This window comes from Saccopteryx bilineata, chromosome X (assembly GCF_036850765.1).
Source record: "Saccopteryx bilineata isolate mSacBil1 chromosome X, mSacBil1_pri_phased_curated, whole genome shotgun sequence".
Lineage (NCBI taxonomy): Eukaryota > Metazoa > Chordata > Mammalia > Chiroptera > Emballonuridae > Saccopteryx > Saccopteryx bilineata.
The window spans coordinates 99,446,178-99,462,077 of NC_089502.1; the positions used below are offsets into that span (position 1 = coordinate 99,446,178).

A 15,900-nucleotide genomic window follows, 5' to 3' on the forward strand; every position below is an offset into this window, starting at 1 on the left:
TTAAATGAATTAATACATATAAACCACTTTGAACAGTGCTCAGCACACTGTCAAATGAATGTTAGAAGTTACACATTCGTGCAGTGAAATCGTTTATTCTTCATCATTGAAGAAATAAAACGGCATTTCATATCCTGGAAAGACACCGATAGCTTAGTTACAAGGCAAGGGAGTTGCCAAGTCAATGCAATACAGTATAATCTATTTTTGTTAGGGCACACACAAAAAGGACAATACGTTTTTGGATGTGTCTCCTCGTTTCATGTGGCTTTAGAATATTTTTCAGATTTTAGTATCTGTGATAAAAATAACGTAAAAAATAAGTTTTGATAATTGTATCAGTTGATGTTGAGATCCAATAGGAAGCTACCGTGTTAAGATAAGTAGAGATGGAGCTTCCTGTTGAAGTTGAAATCAAGGTGATCCAGATAGGCTACTGGGATTGTAGTGCCTAATTATTTAAAGACGCAAGCCCAAACCGTTTCCTGGGAGCAGCAAACCCAAAGCCACCCCTCCCTCCCCACAGAATGGATTCTTCCCATCCCGGAGTTGTCCCGAGGCTCATCGGTCAGAATTTGTAGGGGCCTCTGTATGTGTGACTGTTTTATACTATGCTTCAAATCTTGCATGACCAACATTGTGCTGCAAAAAAGCCGTTTAAAAGAAAATCGTGTTTCTTTTTCTGAAAGTCGTATCTCTTGACTTTTAGTGAGTGATTCGCATACTTGACCCTGCCCCTGTGGCCATTGGACATTATTCTTGCGCATACAAAAAGTGTCATTACGGACTGAACGCGGATTGAACTAAAGGGGCGGAGCCTCCGCTCCTGTGCCGGAAGTTACTGTCCCTTAGTGCGCCTGCGTGATTCTCCCACGCTGTGGGGGAAGATTCCTATCCATTCGCTCTATACTTGGCTGCTCTTCCTGGCAGCAGGCGGCCATCTTGCTTGGGGGCCTGAGATTCCGAGAACAGACACAGAAGAAAAGGGCGACATTGGTCTCAGGGCCGCCCCGGGGGCCTCAAGAGCCGGAGGCAGCCCCGGAGGTGGTCCCTGATCCCGGGCCCTGTTCTTGGATCCGGAAAGGGAAGGCGGGGGTAGTGGGGGCAAGATGGGTGGGGAAGGCCAAGAAGGATTGCTAGGCTGGGGAGGAGCGTTGCTATGGCGACCGGGGACGGGCAGGGTGAGGCCCGAATCGCTGCTTTGATTCTTCTCGGAGCTGCCAGGGCAGGGCTGGGGTGTTGACCATGCTAACAGCTGGGTGGGATTTCACAACATATACACGTAGAGGGACTCAGTATCTATGGCAACGATCGCCTGCCAGAAGGGGCGGAATTAGACCCCTTCACTTGAGACGTTGACATTCCAGGCCCTTGTTCTGCAGGCGCCCGCAGGCGGACAAGGCGGAAGAGGAGGCCGGGTAATGGCCGCGGTGTGGCAGCAGGTCTTAGCAGTAGACGCGAGGTGAGGAATGGGGTCGGGCCCCGTGGGAGTGGAAGCTACTCTGGTGCATGCGCAATGGTGATAAGTGAGGCTGGACGTAGAACTTGCTTTATGTGGCTGTGTGGGCATACCGGAAGTGAGCTTGCGTAGTATCAGGGTGTGGGGGTTTGCCCTCAGTGGGAAGGGCTGACCCGAGAGGGTCATAAAGAGTATGCTGGGAAAAATGCAGTTAAATGTGGGCATGCACAGAGATTGTGTTATTAGAACATGTGGGTTGTGTGGAGGTGAGGGAGCTCAAGCTGGTGATATCCTGTCTCCCACCATTGCCTGCCAGACTTCTCTTACCACCATTTACCCACTCTTACACCATCACTATCCCATACGGACCCCTGCCATTACTTCACACTAACCCCCACACCATTATCAGACTGATCCCTACTACACTGACTCAGTCACCCCATACCAACTTCAGCAAAGCTGCAGATTGCCTCCATAGTCCCCACACTGACTCCATCTTAGTGCATATCCCTGCCACTCACTTCATTCTCCTTCCCTATCCCCTGAATTGATTGATTCCTTCTATCCTGTGCCTGTTGTTCGCCTGCCTCCTTCCATCGCAGGTACAACGCGTACCGCACACCAACGTTCCCACAGTTTCGGACACAGTATATTCGAAGGCGCAGCCAGCTACTGCGAGAGAATGCCAAGGCTGGGCACCCCCCAGCACTGCGTCGACAGTACTTGAGGCTGCGTGGGCAGCTGTTGGGTCAGCGCTACGGGCCTCTCTCCGAGCCAGGTAGTGCCCGTGCCTATAGCAACAGCATTGTCCGCAGCAGCCGCACTACCCTTGACCGCATGGAGGTGAGCTCCCTCACCCCGCTTGCCATGCATACCACCTGCCTCCATATAGGCCCTGGCCGGTTGGCTCAGTGGTAGAGCATCGGCCTGGCGTGCAGGGGACCCAGGTTCGATTCCCGGCCAGGGCACACAGGAGAAGCGCCCATCTGCTTCTCCACCCCTCCCCCTCTCCTTCCTCTCTGTCTCTCTCTTCCCCTCCCGCAGCCAAGGCTCCATTGGAGCAAAGATGGCCCGGGCGCTGGGGATGGCTCCTTGGCCTCTGCCCCAGGCGCTAGAGTGCCTCTGGTCACAACAGAGCAACGCCCCGGAGGGGCAGAGCATCGCCCCCTGGTGGGCGTGCTGGGTGGATCCCGGTCGGGCGCATGCGGGAGTCTGTCTGACTGTCTCTCCCCGTTTCCAGCTTCAGAAAAATATAAAAAAAATAAATAAATAAATAAATATATATATATATATATATATATATGCTCAACAGGCTTGACTTGTCAAGCGCCTGCTATGTGCAAGGCACTGTTCCAGGCTCTTAGGATGAGTAGAGAGCAAAAAGAGATAATATATAAGATAAGTCAATAAACAGTCAATGAACAAGATAAACAGGTTGATAAGTAGGCAGTAAACAGGATAAATAGGTAAATAAACATAGCAAACCAGATAAGCATGTCAGTAATTACCGTGGCTTATAGTGAGTTGTGCTAAGATGCAAAAATAAAGCAAACGAGGGATAAAGCAGGACTGCTGTGGGGGGGCGAGGGGAAGCTATTTCTGATGGGGATGATGAGGGAAGGCCTCTCTGAGGTGAGAATTGAGCTGAGTGGTTTTCTGGGAGGTGTTCATTCTTTGTTCGAAGAACATTTATTGAGTATCTCTGAGCGGAGTAAGGGTGGGAGCAGGGTAGCTATTACATAGGCCACCACAGTTCTAGTGATGCTCGGGGCACTGAATGGGGTGAGAAGGGATCTGGTTCTAGGTATATTTTGAAGGCTTCAAACTTCATAGGTTTTTTTCTATGTGAGAGGAAGGGAGATAAAGAGACAGACACCCACATGTGTCCCAATCAGGATCCATCCTGCAACCCCTGTCTGGGGCTGATACTCAAATCAGCTAAGCTATCCTCAGCACTTGGGGCCAACGCTTGAACCAATCAAGCCACTGGCTGCAAGAGGAGAAGAGAGAAAGAAGGAGGAAAGGGAGGGAAAGAGAAGCAGATGGTCACTTCTCATGTGTGCCCTGACCAGGGATTGAACTTGGGACATCTGCACACCCGGCTGATGCTCTATTCGTTGAGCCAACCAGCTAGGGCCTCTTTTTTTTTTTTTTTTTTTTCAGATTTCATTTATTGATTTTATGGGGTGGGGTGAGTGAGAAATAGCAATTCACAGTTGCTTCACTTTAGTTGTTCATTGATTACTTGTTGTATGTGCCTTGACCGGGAAAGCCCAAGGTTTCAAACTGGCGACCTCAACATTCCAGGTCAACACTTTATCCACTGCACCACCACAAGTAGGCCATACCTCATAGGTTCTTAAGGGCTGTTTTCAAGATGCACCCACCCTGACCCTCTGTTTATAGGACTTTGAGGATGATTCTCGGGCCCTGGGGGCCCGAGGACACCGCCGTTCTGTCAGCAGAGGCTCCTACCAGTTGCAGGCACAGATGAACCGTGCCGTCTATGAGGACAGGTATGTATCAGGGGCAGCTCAGGGCTGAGGGTTTGTGAGAAGGACAGGAGCCATGGGGCAATGGCAGGCTGAATGCCAGTACCTACCTCTTCTCACCTCCTATTCCTTTTGGGACCCAGGCCCCCAGGCAGTGTGGTGCCCACATCAGTAGCAGAAGCAAGTCGAGCCATGGCTGGAGACACATCGCTGAGTGAGAACTACGCCTTTGCGGGCATGTACCATGTTTTTGACCAGCACGTGGATGAGGCAGGTGAGCCAGTAGGTGACAGATCCCATCACCACAAATCTGCCCAAATTGTGACAGCCACCCAGTGTGTATCCTTTCCTGGAATATGGTCTCTAGCCCATCTCCAAAGGAGGATTTGCCATCTGTAAAATCTTTCATAAACCTAAAAGCCCTCCACAAAGTGGTCTGCAAAGCCTTGGGTATTTTGTCTACTGTAAAGGGACTCAGCAGCTTAAAAGAGCCCTTTGCAGAAGGCTTCTGAGGTTGTGAGTCACTTGAAGAAATTTAACACTTTTACAACAGAGCAAGCCCCTTGAAAAGGGCAGAGTGTCTTGCAAACTGCTAAGATCTTAGTAATTGTAAAGTGCTTTCTTAGATGTGAAGGCCTTTTCACATTGCAGAAGCCTTGCAGTCCATAAAGCGCCTACTAAGATGTAGGGAGCTTTTGGTATAAGGCTTTCTGGGGTTCTAACTCCCTTTCTCAGTCAAGGAAAGCCCTTTGCTGATGCCACTGTGCCTGGTACAGTGGGTTCCTCCCCTTGACTCACATGTCAGAACCTTTTGTAAACAAAAGTACCTGGTGAGTGTGCCGACTTCCACCATGGCTCCTTGGCATTGCAGTCCCAAGAGTGCGCTTCGCCAATGATGATCGGCACCGCCTGGCCTGCTGCTCACTCGATGGCAGCATCTCACTGTGCCAGCTGGTACCTGCACCACCCACCGTGCTCCGTGTGCTCCGGGGCCACACCCGCGGGGTCTCTGATTTCGCCTGGTCCCTCTCCAATGACATCCTCGTGTCCACCTCACTCGATGCTACCATGCGCATCTGGGCCTCCGAGGACGGCCGCTGCATCCGGGAGATCCCTGACCCTGATGGTGCTGAATTGCTCTGCTGCACCTTCCAGCCAGTCAACAACAACCTCACTGTGGTCAGGCTCCAGGGCGCGCACTCACCAATGGCGGGGAAGGCCAGGAGGGCTGTTCTAGGGCATCAGTATGGGAAGGGGAGTCCTCTAGCCCATTGGCACAGCCCCCTGGTGGTCAGACTCAGAGGAAAACAAGTCAGAACGGGGACGTGCAGTTCTTGGTTTGGGATAGCCTCACTGGGGTAGACCTCAGGAGTGACTAGTCAGGGCATAGGATCATGGGTCTGCCACCCCTTTGGTCCCATCAGCAGTAGTCCTACCGTTTTCCAACTGCAGGGGCCATTGGCTGGGGGGCAGGATTACCAGTCAGAAACTTCATCTCATCTCAGTGGAAGCTCCTCTGTGGTCCATCCCCAGGATAGAAAGTCAGAGAGGACAGGCGGTGGGGGAAGGAAAAGAAAAGTCTGACCTAGCCCTGAGCAGGGAGCACACGGGGGACTGGTCAAGTGAGGCTGGGCTCTGGAATCCTTTTGTAGCAGCAGCAGCAGCCCCACTGTAAGAGAGGCTCCAAGAAGGACCAGCCAGGGAACAGATGAGCTATTCTCATGGGCCTAGGATGGCCCAGTGCTTGGCTGAGCACGGGGGCACTGGCCAAGGGGCAACACTGTGGGTCTGCAACCCCTATAGTCCCTGCAGCAGCTGTCTACTCTGGCAGATTGCAAGAAGGTCTAGCTCAGGAGGGCTACAGGCCTGGGTCACCTCTAGTCTATCTGTCATGGGCCCACTGTGATTAGATTCCAGTAGAGAGAAGCAGGTCCCATTAATAGCAGCCCCACTGTGGTCAGACTGAAGAAGGGACTGGCTGGGCTGGGAGCAGGATGATGGTGTGCGGGTCTCACCCACAGGTGGGGAATGCCAAGCACAATGTGCATGTTGTGAACATCTCCACGGGCAAGAAAGTGAAGGGTGGCTCCAGCAAGCTGACAGGCCGCGTCCTCGCTCTGTCCTTTGATGCCCCTGGCCGGCTGCTCTGGGCGGGTGATGACCGAGGCAGTGTTTTCTCCTTCCTCTTCGACATGGCCACAGGTAGGCAGGCCCCAGGCCTGCATCGGAGAGCTCTTATTCCTGCCCTCCTGGTACACCACCCTCACCTGTATTGTTGCCTCTTCTCCCTTCCATTGTTGCAGGGAAGCTGACCAAAGCTAAACGTCTGGTGGTGCATGAGGGTAGCCCTGTGACTAGCATCTCTGCCCGCTCCTGGGTCAGCCGTGAGGCCCGGGACCCCTCACTGCTCATAAACGCTTGCCTCAACAAGCTGCTGCTCTACAGGTGGGACCTGCTATTCAGCCTCCTGGAGATGTAGGGCCTGCCGCTTCCATCAGACTGGGAAGGGAGGTCTGTCTCCTTCGTCTAGTTAATTTCACTGCCTAGAGAAGCCTAGTCTCCTCCCCTTTCTCCTCCTCCTCTTCCTCATCGTCATAATATAATGATAACCTCAATATAATAGCACTAGTAATAGTAGCTAGCACTTAGGTACTAGTTGCTGGGGCAGGTCCCGTTCAAAACCCCTCATACATATCACCTCATTGAATTTTTATAACAACACTGTGAGGTAGGTGCTGTTATCATCTCTGTTTTATTTATTTAAATTCTTAATTGAGCCTGACCAGGCGGTGGCGCAGTGGATGGAGCGTCGGCCTGGGGAACCAGGTTTGAGATCCTGAGGTTGCCAGCTTGAGCGCGGGCTCATCTGGTTTGAGCAAAAGCTCACCAGCTTGGACCCAAGGTCGCTGGCTTGAGCAAAGGGTTACTCGGTCTGCTGAAGGCCCACGGTCAAGGCACATATGAGAAAGCAATCAATGAACAACTAAGGTGTCACAACAAAAAACTGATGATTGATGCTTTTCATCTCTCTCTGTTCCTGTCTATCCCTCTCTCTGACTCTCTCTCTCTCTCTGTAAAAAAAAAAATTCTTAATTGAATTTATTGGGGTGACACTGGTTAACAATTATACACGTTTCAGATGCTCAATTCTATAACACATCGCTGTACACTGTATTGTGTGTTCACCCCCCTCATGTCTATTTTAAAGATGAGCAGGCCCTGGCCGGTTGGCTCAGTGGTAGAGCATTGGCCTGGCGTGCGGAAGTCCCGGGTTTGATTCCCGGCCAGGGCACACAGCAGAAGCGCCCATCGGCTTCTCCACCCCTCCCCCTCTCCTTCCTCTCTGTCTCTCTCTTCCCCTCCCGCAGCCAAGGCTCCATTGGAGCAAAGTTGGCCCGGGCGCTGAGGATGGTGCCATGGCTTCTTCCTCAGGTGCTAGAATGGTTCCCGTTGCAACAGAGCAGTGCCTCAGATGGGCAGAGCATCGCCCCCTGGTGGGCATGCTGGGTGGATCCTTGTCAGATGCATGTGGGAGGCTCTGCCTCCCCACTTCTCACTTCAGAAAAATACAAAAAAAAAAGATGAGCAAATTGAGCCCTGGCCAGGTGGCTAAGTGGATAGAGCATTGTCCCTGTGCGCTGAGGTAGTTGATCCCAACAGGGCACATATGTGAAGCAACCATGAATGCACTCAGGAACAATGAGATCCACTTAGGAACAATGAGTTGATTCTTCTTTCTCTCTCTCTCTCTCTCTCTCTCTCTCTCACACACACACACACCTCTTTCTCTGTCTTTCAAATCAATGGAAAAAAATTTTTTTTAATGTTAGAAAAATAAAAGATGAGCAAACTGAGGCATAAATGGACTAGAATCACATCCTGGCTGGATAGGTCAGGTGGTTAGAGTTATCCCAAACAGAGCTTGCTGGTTTGATCCCTATAGAGAAACAGATCGATGTTTCTGTCTCTCTCTCCCTTCCTCTCTCTAAAATCAGCTTGTTTGGGTTTTTTGTTTTTGTGACAGACAGAGACAAAGAGAGGGACAGACAGGAAGGGAGAGAGATGAGAAGTTCTTCGTTGTGGCTCCTTAGTTGTTCACTGATTGCTTTCTCATATGTGCCTTGACTGGGGGGCTACAGCAGATGGAGTGACTCCTTGCTCAAGCCAGCGACCTTGGGCTCAAGCTGGTGAGCCTTGCTCAAACCAGGGGAACCCGTGCCCAACCCGGTGACCCCGGGGGTTCGATCCTGGGTCCTCCGCATCCCAGTCCAACGCTCTCTTCACTGTGCCACTACCGCATGGTCAGGCTAAAAATATTTTAAATGGGCTAGGGGGCTTAGAGCAGTGACCTGTTTCCTTTTTTTTTTTGAAAGTTTTATTTCATTTTTAGAGAAAGAGAGGGAGTAAGAGACAAGAAGCATCAACTCATAGTTGCTTCACTTTAGTTGTTCATTGATTGCTTCTCATATGTGCCTTGACCAGGGGGCTCAAGCCAAGTTAGTGACCCCTTGCTCAAGCCAGTGACTTTTGGGCTCAACCCAGTGACCTTGGGATCCTGTCAGCGATCCCATGTTCAAGCCAGTGACCCTGCACTCAAGCTGGCAAGCCCATGCTCTAGCTGGCGACCTCGGGATTTCTTTTTTTTTTTAATTTTTTTTAAATTTATTCATTTTAGAGAGGAGAGGGAGAGACAAAGAGAGAGAGAGAGGGAGAGAGAAGGGGGGAGGAGCTGGAAGCATCAACTCCCATATGTGCCTTGACCAGGCAAGCCCAGGGTTTCGAACCGGCGACCTCAGCATTTCCAGGTCCACACTTTATCCACTGTGCCACCACAGGTCAGGCAACCTCGGGGTTTCCAACTGAGGAATTCAGCATCCCGGTCAAGGCTCTATCCACTGTGCCATCACCAGTCAGGCTTGCTTTTTCTTTTTCTTTTTCTTTTTTTTTTTTTTGAGCCAGCGACTTGACTCTCCCTGCTCACATATGTCATGTACCCAAATGCAGTTCTCAGCCTGGGCTGAACACAAATACCCAGAAGGAATCCCAAAGTCATGGCCAGGCCCCTCTCCAGGCTGGGCATTTCAGAAACTCAGGTGCAGACTGGGCTTTGATATGTCTGAAAGTTCCCCAAATGCTATCCAGCCAGGTCTGAAAACCACTGCCTGACAGGATGCTTGCCATTTTACTCTTTTCTTTTTCTTCTCCTTTTAAAAGGAAATTACACACGCACACTTATAACTTTTTTTTTTTTTTTTGTATTTTTCTGAAGCTGGAAACGGGGAGAGACAGTCAGACAGACTCCTGCATGCGCCCGACCGGGATCCACCCGGCACGCCCACCAGGGGTGACGCTCTGCCCACCAGGGGGCGATGCTCTGCCCCTGGGGGGGGGGAGGTCGCTCTGCCGCGACCAGAGCCACTCTAGCGCCTGGGGCAGAGGCCAAGGAGCCATCCCCAGCACCCGGGCCATCCTTGCTCCAATGGAGCCTTGGCTGCGGGAGGGGAAGAGAGAGACAGAGAGGAAGGAGAGGGGGAGGGGTGGAGAAGCAAATGGGCGCTTCTCCTGTGTGCCCTGGCCGGGAATCGAACCCGGGTCCCCCGCACGCCAGGCCGACGCTCTACCGCTGAGCCAACCGGCCAGGGCCACACTTATAACTTTTTTTTTTTTTTTTTTTTTTTATAAATTTTTATTAATGGTAATGGGATGACATTAATAAATCAGGGTACATATATTCAAAGAAAACATGTCTAGGTTATTTTGTCATCAAATTATGTTGCAAACCCCTCGCCCAAAGTCAGATTGTCCTCCGTCACCCTCTATCTAGTTCTCTGTGCCCCTCCCCCTCCCCCTAACTCTCTCCCTCCCTCCCTCCCATGTCCTCCCTCCCCCCCCACCCTTGGTAACCACCACACTCTTGTCCATGTCTCTTAGTCTCATTTTTATGTTCCACCAATGTATGGAATCATGTAGTTCTTGTTTTTTTCTGATTTACTTATTTCACTCCTTATAATGTTATCAAGATCCCACCATTTTGCTGTAAATGATCTGATGTCATCATTTCTTATGGCTGAGTAGTATTCCATAGTGTATATGTACCACATCTTCTTTATCCAGTCTTCTATTGAAGGGCTTTTTGGTTGTTTCCATGTCTTGGCCACTGTGAACAGTGCTGCAATGAACATGGGGCTACATGTGTCTTCACGTATCAATGTTTCTGAGGTTTTGGGGTATATACCCAGTAGAGGGATTGCTGGGTCATAAGGTAGTTCTATTTGCAGTTTTTTGAGGAACCACCATACTTTCCTCCATAATGGTTGTACTACTTTACAGTCCCACCAACAGTGAATGAGGGTTCCTTTTTCTCCACAGCCTCTCCAACATTTGCTATTACCCGTCTTGTTGATAATAGCTAATCTAACAGGAGTGAGGTGGTATCTCATTGTAGTTTTGATTTGCATTTCTCTAATAACTAATGAAGCTGAGCATCTTTTCATATATCTGTTGGCCATTTGTATCTCTTCCTGGGAGAAGTGTCTGTTCATGTCCTCTTCCCATTTTTTATTGGATTGTTTGTTTGTTTGTTGTTGAGTTTTATGAGTTCTTTGTAAATTTTGGATATTAGGCCCTTATCTGAGCTGTCGTTTGAAAATATCAGTTCCCATATAGTTGGCTGTCTGTTTATTTTGATATCAGTTTCTCTTGCTGAGCAAAAACTTTTAATTCTGATGTAGTCCCATTCATTTATCTTTGCCTTCACTTCTCTTGCCATTGGAGTCAAGTTCATAAAATGTTCTTTAAAACCCAGGTCCATGATTTTAGTACCTATGTCTTCTTCTATGTACTTTATTGTTTCAGGTCTTATATTTAGGTCTTTGATCCATTTTGAATTAATTTTAGTACAGGGGGACAGGCTGTAGTCGAGTTTCATTCTTTTGCATGTGGCTTTCCAGTTTTCCCAACACCATTTGTTGAAGAGGCTTTCTTTTCTCCATTGTGTGTTGTTGGCCCCTTTATCAAAGATTATTTGACCATATATATGTGGTTTTATTTCTGGGCTTTCTATTCTGTTCCATTGGTCTGAGTGTCTATTTTTCTGCCAATACCATGCTGTTTTGATTATCGTGGCCCTATAATATAGTTTAAAGTCAGGTATTGTAATGCCCCCAGCTTCATTCTTTTTCCTTAGGATTGTTTTGGCTATTCGGGTTTTTTTATAGTTCCATATAAATCTGATGATTTTTTGTTCCATTTCTTTAAAAAATCTCATAGGGATTTTGATGGGAATTGCATTAAATTTGTATATTGCTTTGGGTAATATGGCCATTTTGATTATATTTATTCTTCCTATCCAAGAACAAGGAATATTTTTCCATCTCATTGTATCTTTTTCGATTTCCCTTAACAATGCTTTGTAATTTTCATTATATAGGTCCTTTACGTTCTTTGTTATGTTTATTCCTAGGTATTTTATTTTTTTTGTTGCAATCGTGAAGGGGATTATTTTTTTGAGTTCGTTTTCTAATATTTCATTGTTGGCATATAGAAAGGCTATGGACTTTTGTATGTTAATTTTGTATCCTGCGACCTTACTGTATTGGTTTATTGTTTCTAATAATCTTTTTGTGGAGTCCTTCGGATTTTCGATGTATAAGATCATATCATCAGCAAAAAGTGATAGCTTTACTTCTTCTTTTCCGATATGGATGCCTTTTATTTCTTTGTCTTGTCTGATTGCTCTGGCTAGAACTTCTAGCACCACGTTGAATAAGAGTGGAGAGCACACTTATAACTTTTAATTTAAGCATACTCCTCAGTTTTGTGCCCCTGTCCCCCATCCTCCGCCTTCTCTCTTCCTCCTTCCTGCCCCCTCGGTTGGCCACCCCTGCCACTGTCAAGCATGTTAACAACTTCGTATGTGCTGTCCCACACTTTGTCCGTCTCCCATAGTCCTTGGCGTGCACACTGCCACACATTTTTGAGGGCGGGTCACCGTTTTATAGCAGTGGGTTTCTTCTACATCCTCTTCCACATCTCGCTTTTCTCAGCAGACAGTGCCTGTGGACACGCCGCAGGTCAGCTGCAGAGCTCCGGTTTATTCCTGCGGACGGCCATGTTCGGTTTATTCCTGTGGATGGCCGTGTTGTTCAGGGTGCCGTAGTTTGGTCAGCCGTTTCTTCTCTGTGGGCCCGTGTGAACGCCAGAGCTCTTAGAGGGCCCTAGGGAGAGAAACGAGGGACTTACACAGCAGAGGCTCCTCATTTATGTCACCAGATAGTGTCCAAACTGTCACTGGACTACAGGTTTATGAAGTCTTAAAACTGCATTTCATGGACCTTGACAAGAACTTGGGCGCAAGGGTGGGGACACAGACTAGGACACCATGCATTTCATTCCCTTGGAGCTGAGGCTGCGCCCTGACTGGCTGTCATTCTTCCCTCAGGGTGGTGGACAATGAGGGGACCCTGCAGCTGAAGAGAAGCTTTCCTATTGAGCAGAGCTCACACCCTGTGCGCAGCATCTTCTGCCCCCTTATGTCCTTCCGCCAGGGGGCCTGTGTGGGTGAGTCCCATAGGTCACGGCATCTGCTGGCCGGGAAAGGCAGGCACCGGGGCTGCGTTGATCTGGCTCAGACATCATGACATCTTGATGCCCTGACTTCCTGGGCCTTGAGGCTTCTCACACCCCAACAGCATTCCACTTTGAACACAGAGCCCCGTCCAGCCAACAAACCTCCCAACATGAGACACAGACCTCCAAAAGAGCTCTGAGACCTCATTCTCTAGACACAGAACCAAGACAGCTAGTTACCCTCCCATCTAGGGATTGGCCCCCCCAGACTCTCCCCTCCAGGCACACTGGGACCTCACACCTTAGACAGGACTCCCTTAACATCTGGGTCACCCACCACCTCCTGCAACACCTCCTGATGGCCTCTCCTTCTCACCTGGGCAGTGACAGGCAGCGAGGACATGTGCGTCCACTTCTTTGATGTGGAGCGGGCAGCCAAGGCTGCAGTCAACAAGCTGCAGGGCCACAGCGCCCCTGTGCTGGACGTCAGCTTCAACTGCGATGAGAGCCTGCTGGCTTCCAGTGACGCTAGCGGCATGGTCATCGTCTGGAGGCGGGAACAGAAGTAGGAGCCTCCCAGCCCTGCGTGTCCACCCTTCCACCTGGCCCACGCTCCAGCCTTGTGTTTGTAAATAAAGTTCCTGTGCTTGTGCCGATGGCTGGCTCCCAGGGCTGTGGGGGTGGGATAGGGAAGAGGGCAGTTCTAGGACCCAAGATGGGATAGGGTGCGCTTATTCATTCATGTATGTGTGTGTTGATTTATTCCTTCACTCAACAACCATTTATTGACCGTCTGCTCTGTCATAGACACCACTGTACGTGTTTCACAGTCATGCATTGCACAGACATTACTGAGTATCTTCTGTGTGCCAGAAACTGTTCTAGGCCCTGGGGCTATAGCTGTGACCTGCAATGACAGAAGTCCCTGCCCTGGGGCTCAGTTTCTCGTGGAAGCAGGTGGATAACATAATAGGTCAGCTAAAAAATGAGTTTTGTGAGGGAAAATAAAGCAAGGACAGGAAATAAGACTTGCAGGAGTGGGAAGTGGGGCTTTTATGGGGGCTGTGATCAGGGAAGACCTCCCTGACAAATTTCAACAAAGACCTGAATGGAGTGAGAGAGGGAGCCTTCGTGTCTGGGGGTGGGAGGGGGGAGAACAGCGTTCCAGACAGAGAAAAGGCAGTGTGAAGGCGCCGAGGCTGGAGCATGCCAGAGCGTGGTTGTAGGGGCTGGTGTGGGAGGTGGTGAGGTTGGCCAGGCCTGATCCTAGAAGGCCCTGTGGGCCACAGTGAGAACTTGGGCTTTTTTTCTGAGTGATGGGCTGGACTGTTTTGAGCAGAGGAGGAGCGTGATCCAACTTGTATGTAAGAGGATCCCTCTGGGTGCTCTGAAGAGAACAGACTTGGGGACAAGGGTGGAAGCAGGAGGGCCAGTCGGGAGACCCTGTAGTAGTTGAAGCAACCACCTTGGGGACCTGCACGAGGGTGGGGGCAATGGAGGAGATGAGGTGGCAAATGTTGGTTTCTGCCATGGGGTTTCACCCCGAGTCTGCAGGGCTCTGCTGCCTCAGGAGGCCCAGGCTCCCCTAAACCCCAGGGCAGCCGCTGCCTGGGCCCCACCCCTGTCTGTGCATTGGGTGGTTGCTCACCAGCAGGCAGAAGTGTTGAAGACTTGGAGTACGCATCAGTGCAGGAGCAACTATGTACCCTAAGGCCGAGCTAGTGGCTTCTCTCCACCCCCAGAGGAAACCCAAACCTCCCATAGTTCCTGCTGTGCCCACCCAGGGCCCAAAGTCAGGACCTGGAACTGCCCAGAGCCCACCATGTGATGTTCAATGTTTGAGGGGGACCCTGAGTGAGGATAGAAAGCTTGGGGTAAAGATGGGGGGATAGATAACCAAAATCCCTGGTCAGTGACCTGAGTCACCAAGAAATGTCAAAGTTGCCAGAAATGCAAAGAAGCTCTCAGTCCAGCTGCTCCCTTCCCTCTCCCTCCCTAGGCTGCCATGTCCAGCTGCATCAGTGGGAAGTGTGACTACTGTGCAGTGGTCAGCAATGGGGGACGGTCACATGAGACACCAGACCCAGGAACTTTGGCTGGAACCGCCTGCCCACATCTAGGCGCTCCAAAAGAAACTTTCCAGGATCCCTTTGGAGAAAAGCTACTGTCTGCCAGCCAGTGAGATTTCATCATGTCATATTAGCTCGACCACCCTAGATGAGACCCTTTAAATATCTCCCACGCGGGTCACCCCATGCGACTTCCCTGGCCTCCATGTCCCTGAGACCAGGGATCCTCGTTGAGTGAGATGTGCTCTGTACTCAATAAAGCCTTTTATTATTCCACACTTTGTGGCTCCGGTGCTTTCCTTCTTCCTCGGCGGGGAAAAATACATTTCGTGCCGAAACCCCTGAGGAGTTGAAGTCTTCCCTTCAACCGCTCCTCTTCCCTTCCCCTCCGAGAGAGAACCAGGACCTCCGACCTTCCACCCACTTTGGCACATAGTGTGGTAAGTCCCCTGCCTCCAACCTCCCCTCAGTTCTTTCCACCGAGACTCCCTGTCCGAAACCGTAGCTGCGTTAAGGACCTCTTTCCGTCCCGAGTGCGTGTGTGCCCGTGTGCCCGTGGAGACATCCCGAGCACACCCACTTTACTTAACCGTCCGGTGGCCAGAGATTGAGTTGCGGGACACCAATACTCAACTCTGACCACTCCAAAAACTGAGCATGGCCGTGGGGGCACAGGAATCTAAACCTAATCCAAAAACACTTCTGGAGTTGCCTTATCTGAAATCTCTCCCTCCCTAAAGAAGAAGAATCTGTTCTTCTCCTGTGTGGCCAGGCCACAGAACCCACTGGATAATCGGCCCAGGTAACCTCCTGAAGGGACTTTTGTTTTTGGGTTTTTTTGTTTTTGTAATTTTCTGAAGTTGGAAACGGAGAGGCAGTCAGACAGACTCCTGCATGCGCCTGACCGGGATCCACCCGACACGCCCACCAGGGGCGAAGCTCTGCCCACCAGGGGTGTTGCTTTGTTGCAACCAGGGCCATTTTAGTGCCTGAGACAGAGGCCACGGAGCCATCCTCAGCGCCCGGGCCAACCTTGCTCCAATGGAGCCTTGGCTGCGGGAGGGGAAGAGAGAGACAGAGAGGAAGGAGAGGGGGAGGGGTGGAGAAGCAGATGGGCGCTTCTCCTATGTGCCCTGGCCGGAAATCAAACCCGGGACTTCCGCACGCCAGGCTGACACTCTATCACTGAGCCAACCGGCCAGGGCCTGGAACTTTCAGTTTTAACACCCTCACCAATTTAACTATCGTCGCCTGACCAGGCGGTTGCGCAGTGGATAGAGCGTTGGACTGGGATGCCGAGGACCCAGATTCG

General features: G+C 50.4%; 1 protein-coding gene across 6 annotated transcripts; it reads left to right on the forward strand.

Annotated features, from left to right (window-relative positions):
• Positions 1 to 891: 891 nt before the first annotated feature.
• Positions 892 to 14,860, forward strand: WDR13 (WD repeat domain 13). Of its 6 annotated transcripts, none has more exons than XM_066249241.1 (11): positions 892 to 1,044; positions 1,383 to 1,462; positions 2,062 to 2,302; positions 3,866 to 3,975; positions 4,095 to 4,225; positions 4,823 to 5,130; positions 5,973 to 6,153; positions 6,255 to 6,396; positions 12,392 to 12,510; positions 12,904 to 13,084; positions 14,519 to 14,860. In XM_066249241.1, exons 2-11 carry the CDS (start codon positions 1,422 to 1,424, stop codon positions 14,637 to 14,639), a joined length of 1,575 nt encoding a protein of 524 aa, XP_066105338.1. In that variant the 5' UTR covers positions 892 to 1,044; positions 1,383 to 1,421; the 3' UTR covers positions 14,640 to 14,860. The 6 variants fall into 6 exon arrangements, 5 of the variants coding, with proteins under 5 accessions (XP_066105338.1, XP_066105339.1, XP_066105342.1 ...); XM_066249242.1 differs by having other exon boundaries at positions 913 to 1,095; positions 1,393 to 1,462; XM_066249245.1 differs by lacking the exon at positions 14,519 to 14,860 and having other exon boundaries at positions 959 to 1,044; positions 12,904 to 13,175.
• The last annotated feature ends 1,040 nt before the right edge of the window (positions 14,861 to 15,900 follow it).

Bases quoted from the DNA above. Each gene is read 5' to 3' on its own strand.
- WDR13 (XM_066249241.1), top strand. From the start codon at position 1,422: ATGGCCGCGGTGTGGCAGCAGGTCTTAGCAGTAGACGCGAG. The intron at 3,976-4,094 runs GTATGTATCAGG...TTTGGGACCCAG, and splicing joins CGTGCCGTCTATGAGGACAG to GCCCCCAGGCAGTGTGGTGC. The intron at 6,397-12,391 runs GTGGGACCTGCT...TTCTTCCCTCAG, and splicing joins AACAAGCTGCTGCTCTACAG to GGTGGTGGACAATGAGGGGA.